The sequence below is a fragment of the Bison bison genome, unplaced genomic scaffold, assembly GCF_000754665.1.
Source record: "Bison bison bison isolate TAMUID 2011002044 unplaced genomic scaffold, Bison_UMD1.0 scf7180017864305, whole genome shotgun sequence".
Lineage (NCBI taxonomy): Eukaryota > Metazoa > Chordata > Mammalia > Artiodactyla > Bovidae > Bison > Bison bison.
The window spans coordinates 1,931,429-1,937,268 of NW_011494877.1; the positions used below are offsets into that span (position 1 = coordinate 1,931,429).

Here is a 5,840-nt window from a genome sequence, read left to right on the forward strand (position 1 = left end):
CCTCTGGAACCTCGGGCCACCCGAGGTTCCAGAGGTACCCCGGCTACCGATCGCAGGGCTGGCACGCTCCCCGGGCGGCAGTGACTCGTGGCCGGGGTCCTGTGGGGGAGGGGCAGAGAAAACGGATGCTTATTGTTTTGCAAGTCCGACGTGGGGGAGAGGGCTTTAAGCAGGGTCCTCTACGAACCCCCGGTACACCCGTCTTCCCCTGCCCTGGCGTTGATGCGCTCGCCCAGCGGTGCAGCCCCGGTGCCAAGGGCGGAGCGAGCCGCGTAACCCTATCCAGACGGCTGCGAGAAAGCACGAGGCAGCGTCCTGGGGAAGAAGAGGAGCCCCGCTTGGACTGGATGCCGGGGCCGGGGATTGCAGGGGTTTCCGGGAAAAATCCTGAGAGCCAAATAAGCAAGGTGACATCAGTGTAATGATCATACCAAGGGCTTTTCTCTTTCTCTCCCTCTCTGGTTTTAAGAGGAAACGCGGTCATCTTCAATGAGAAAGTTGTACTGGCCCCGGGCTCTTAGATGTCTGGGGCCGTAGGCGTCTTGGATCCGCGGAAAGTGGTCATCCTCTGGGTGTCTGACCCTTCTAGCAGCCTGCTTTATTGTTTTATCAGCAAAGCTAGGGATATGCTTTTCGTAGCTTTACCCCCGGCTTTTTCTGCAGGTGGAGAAGGGTGGAGTCCTCACAGATGTTTCTTTCTTTGCTCCCCTTCCTTTAAGGTGGCTACTTGTTTCCCCTACTGTTTAACAATCTCCAAGTTGATTCGGCGCACGGACTCAAGGGGAGCCTGCGAGACATGGGTGCTGCGCGCTGGGTCTGGCTAGGCGAGATGATGCCTCCTAGGGTTGGGGAGAGCGGAGCAGGAAGGCTGGTTGGCGCCATGAGAGGAGAGCCACGAGGTTTTCGCTCCGGATCTGACTCTGCCGGAGCCCCTCCTCCATTTTGGTTTTACACGTTTCCCTCCAGGTCTGAACTAGTTCGGCGCGTGTGGCCCAGACGCGGCAGCTGGCGCTGTGGAACTTCTTTATTGATTAGTTAATCTCACCCGTAGCTCCCAGGGTTAGGAAATCTGCCTGCTTTAGGGCCCAGAAGTTTGTTGAATTTGCCCCTGGTTGAATGCCTTTTTTAATTTTGAAATTTTTTCCATGTTACGCCAAAGCCAAACCAGGATGCCAGTTCTTTTAGGAAGTTTACCTGTTACATTAGAACCAGCACTCCATCCCCCACCCCCCGAGCATATTCGTGTCGCGCGGCTTCTCTTTTGTTGTTGATGGCTGTATTCCCAGCGCTTTTAGCACAATACCTGGCGTGTGTATGTGTGTATGTGTGTGTTAGTCGCTCAGTCGTGTCCGACTCTTTGCGACTCCATGGATTGGAGCCCGCCAGGCTCCTCTGTCCATGGAACTCTCCAGGCAAGAATACTGGAGTGGGTTGGCATTCCCTTCTCCAGGGATTTTCCCAACCCAGGGATCGAACCTGGGTGTCCTGCATTGAAAGCAGATTCTTTACCGTCTGAGCCACCAGGGAAGCCGACGTGGGGTGTCAGTTCAGTTCAGTACAGTCGCTCAGTCGTGTCCGACTCTTTGCGACCCCATGAATCGCAGCACGCCAGGCCTCCCTGTCCATCACCAACTGCCAGAGTTCATTCAGACTCAAGTTCATCGAGTCTGTGATGCCATCCAGCCATCTCATCCTCTGTCGTCCCCTTCTCCTCCTGCCCCCAATCCCTCCCAGCATCAGTCTTTTCCAATGAGTCAACTCTTGGCATGAGGTGGCGAAAGTACTGGAGTATAGTTGGGAGACGTGGGGTATATAGCTGGACTCAAATATTGACCTGAGATCCAGCCCTCCTAGGGATAGGGAGACAAACTGACGTATGAGTATAGCATTTAGAAACAAAATGACCTTAGTAATCAACTAAATAATTTAGTTACTACAGAGGTAGAAATTGAAATCTGAAAGGTGAAATAACTCCCTTCTTATTTTTGTGTCCTGAATGATCACCTGTTCTCAGTTAATATCAGTATACAGGTAAGTGTTATTTTGGTAAGGTGTCAGGTACGAACTAGTAAAGAGCTCTTAAGGGAGCTCTCTTTTGTCCCTGTTTCTAATCAAGGAAGAAGATACTCCCCCAAAAGGGTCTGTTTTCACACAGTTTTAAATCTTCGGCTGTGTCAAGTGGCATGTGGGATTTTAGTTCTCTCAGTAGAGATCAAGCATGCAGTCCCTGCATTGGCAGCATGTGGAGTCTTAACCACTGGACTGCCAGAAAATCCCTCATGCAATTTTTAAAGCATGTTGTACCTTTTGGGCAATCACAAATAGTTTGTCATTGTTTAGAGTTATTTTATAATTTTTTTATTACTAAAAAAGTCCCAAGGAGCATTGGATTTTAAAAATTTTGTGTTGTAGTCAGTTTGTGGCAATTATTGTCATGATTCTATGTTCCAGTCCTTAGCATCTCTCTTCCAAGGAGTTTGAGTTTTTGTTTTTGCTGGGGGGTGGGGGGGTTTGTTTTTGTTTAAAGGATGGTCCCCATCAACAGATTGGACCTCGTTTGGGGGTCTCAAGCCTGAATATTTTAGTACAGGGGGCTCTGGAAGCAAGGTTGATACTCTACTTCCTGGGTGTTTGCTCTGGGCTTGTTAAAGGAATTTGGGAGAAGGCAAAGGGTCCAACCTAGATAGCATATTGAAAAGCAGAGACATTACTTTGCCAATAAAGGTCGTCTAGTCAAGGCTATGGTTTTTCCGGTGGTCATGTGTGGATGCGAGAGTTGTACTGTGAAGAAAGCTGATCGCCGAAGAATCGATGCTTTTGAACTATGGTGTTGGAGAAGACTCTTGAGAGTCCCTTGGACTGCAAGGAGATCCAACCAGTCCATCCTAAAGGAGATCAGTCCTGGGTGTTCATTGGAAGGACTGATGCTGAAGCTGAAACTCCAGTACTTTGGCCACCTGATGCAAAGAGCTGACTCATTGGAAAAGACCCTGATGCTGGGAGGGATTGGGGGCAGGAGGAGAAGGGGACGACAGAGAATGAGATGGCTGGATGGCATTACCAACTCAATGGACGTGAGTTTGAGTGAACTCTGGAAGATGGTGATGGACAGGGAGGCCTGTGGTAATGTGATTTATGGGGTCGCAAAGAGTCGGACACGACTGAGTGACTGAACTGAACTGAAAGGGTCCAAGGGCATCAACAGAAAATGACAGTTTTAGAGCTAGAAGAAACCTCAGAGGTCCTGGAGTCCAGCACTTCATCTCATCACTGATGGATGAGGGAAGTAATGAATTCAGATCATATATTTAGTGGTGGAGCCAGAACTAGATAGGTACTGCCCTGTCCTAGCCATTGTTCTTGTTTAAGAAGACTTGACTAAGGCGTGCCTGCAGAACACAAGTTTACACCTTCAACCTGGAAAGGGGCTACTTGGAAACAGCTATAGAATGGTTTCAGAGGTGCTTGACCCAAAAGGAAATGGAAATGCACATTGGCTGCATAGTGTAGATCTTCACTGCTCTCTCCCCTGCTTTATGCTGCTGCTGCTACTGCTAAGTCGAGTCAGTCGTGTCCGACTCTGTGCAACCCCATAGACGGCAGCCCACCAGGCTCCCCCATCCCTGGGATTCTCCAGGCAAGATCACTGGAGTGGGTTGCCATTTCCTTCTCCAATGCATCAAAGTGAAAAGTGAAAGTGAAGTCGCTCAGTCGTGTCCGACTCTTCGAGACCCCATGGACTGTAGCCTTTCAGGCTCCTCCGTCCATGGGATTTTCCAGGCAAGAGTACTGGAGTGGGGTGCCATTGCCTTCTCTGCCCCTGCTTGATAAGAGAAAACAACTCCCTGTTTAGCTTCTCTGGAGAGCTCTAATTTGTCTAAGTGTTGTGGCTGCCCTGAGTTGCAAGTATTTTATCTTAGCCTAAATTATTTTGGTTGTGGAAGGCAAAAATAGTGATTGCTGCTCCATATTATCACATTTTAAAAGTTTGTTTTACAAATGAAGATGAGTTAGAACACTAGAGTAAGCTTTACTGGGCTGACATGACAAATCACTGCTAAAAACTCATCTAAAATTGTGGTGGGTTGAGAAAATAATCTAAATGTTTGTTAAAGACCAGATTCTCACATTTCCTCTTAAAGGACAGGTCTAGAGAGCAATAAGTAACCGGTGGTTGGCGGGGAAAATGACAGTTTAAATTTCTTTACCTGCATATATAGCCTTGACTTTAGCTGCCATTCCCTGTTCTCTTCATTTTTGCTGTTTACTGCCCTGTGGCTTCTTCCTTGGCCAAACGGAAGATAATTTGCACTATCCTCAGAGAGGTCTTCTTTAGCTTAGCTCTGACTGCGTCACTCTTCTGGGAAACCCTGGATGCGTCTCCATCACCCAGACTACAAGTCTGGTATTTCAGCACATTGCACAGTTCCCTGCCCCCAAGATGTGGCCCCAGACTTTATTTTTCTACTCTTGTCCTGCTTCCCCACACCCAAATATACACCACACATCTGTGGAACTGCTTTCAGTTATACTTTTTAAAAAAATTCATTATTTATCAGAGGCTAATTGCTTTACAGAACTTTGCTGTTTTCTGTCAAAGCTCAACATGAATCAGACATAGGTATACATATATCCTCACCCTTTTGAACCTCCCTTGCTTTCAGTTCTACTTTTGCTCCTGGTCTTTTCCCTGGAATGGCCTATAATCCTTTTAAGGCTTCATTTAGGTTAATACTTTCCCCAGGGAACCTTGTTATCCATATCCTTAATCAGAATTATTTTTTATCTCTAATGCTTCTGTAGTTTCACCACATTTTGCCATTGTTGTTTAGTTGCTAAGTTGTGCATGACTCTCTGAGACCCTGTGGACTATAGGCTCCTCTGTCCCTGGAATTCTCCAGGCAAGAATACTGGAGTGGGTTGCCATTCCCTTTTCCAGGGAATCTTCCTGACCCGGGGATCGAACTCTTGTCTTTTAGGCCTACTGCCTTGGCAGGCGGCTTCTTTACCACTAGCACCAGTTGGGAAGCCCAAGAATACTGGAGAGGGTTGCCATTTCTTTCTCCACAAGATCTTCCAAAGCCAGGGATCTAACCCATATCTCCTGCATTAGCAGGCAGATTGTTTACCATTGAGCCACCAGGGAAGCCCCCAATTGCTGGAGTTATTTGTTGACTGCTTCCCTCACTATAATAAAAGTTCTGTAAGAGCAACTCATTTATTTTTGCTTTAATGCCTGTTGCAGTGTTTTATACAGCATTGTCATTCAGCATTTGTTGGACTGAGGCAAACCATAATTTATAATTAGCCTTTTATTCTTTTCATTCATGACTATTTGAAATAGGCTTTTGAGGCCACAGTTGAAACCATATTTAATTGTCCTATTTGTGTTGCAATGACTAGACAATATAAAGCCCACCTGAACTTGAGTTAGGACTCATTGGTATTGCTTATTGAGAGTCTAGTATTTGTTTAATGTGTGCTAAATGGATATTTGCTGAATGTCATTGTGTAGAATACTGTATCAAGTGCTTGGACTTGAGAGGAACTCAGGAAATAAGAAAATATGAGAGAAAGTCTCTGTCAGGATAGTTTAAAACTGCTTAAACAGCTTTTACCAGCCAGACAATTTAGCATTAAAGCATTTGATTGTCTCTTCCCTTTGAAGTGGGGCAGGTATCTTCCCCATTGATGGGTAACAATGGGAGAGGTCATGTAGCTAGTCAGTGACAGAAGCCAGATAGGAATCCAGGTTTTTCCTTTACTAAACCTATTCCTGTTTTGGACTTTCTTTGCCAGCAGAGACTAGCCCTCAGTGGTATTTTAAGGCAGGTCAGTTG

At 46.7% G+C, this 5,840-nt stretch overlaps 1 protein-coding gene across 1 annotated transcript in view; it reads left to right on the forward strand.

The window, feature by feature from the left end:
- Nucleotides 1–96: 96 nt before the first annotated feature.
- UCK2 (uridine-cytidine kinase 2) overlaps nucleotides 97–5,840 on the forward strand; it is a gene marked incomplete at its 3' end in the record, with an annotated part of 72,252 nt that continues 66,508 nt past the window's right edge. Inside the window, exon 1 of the mRNA XM_010851979.1 lies at nucleotides 97–407. Within this exon, the coding sequence (XP_010850281.1) occupies nucleotides 126–407 (282 nt within the window). The remainder of the gene's footprint in view (nucleotides 408–5,840) is intronic.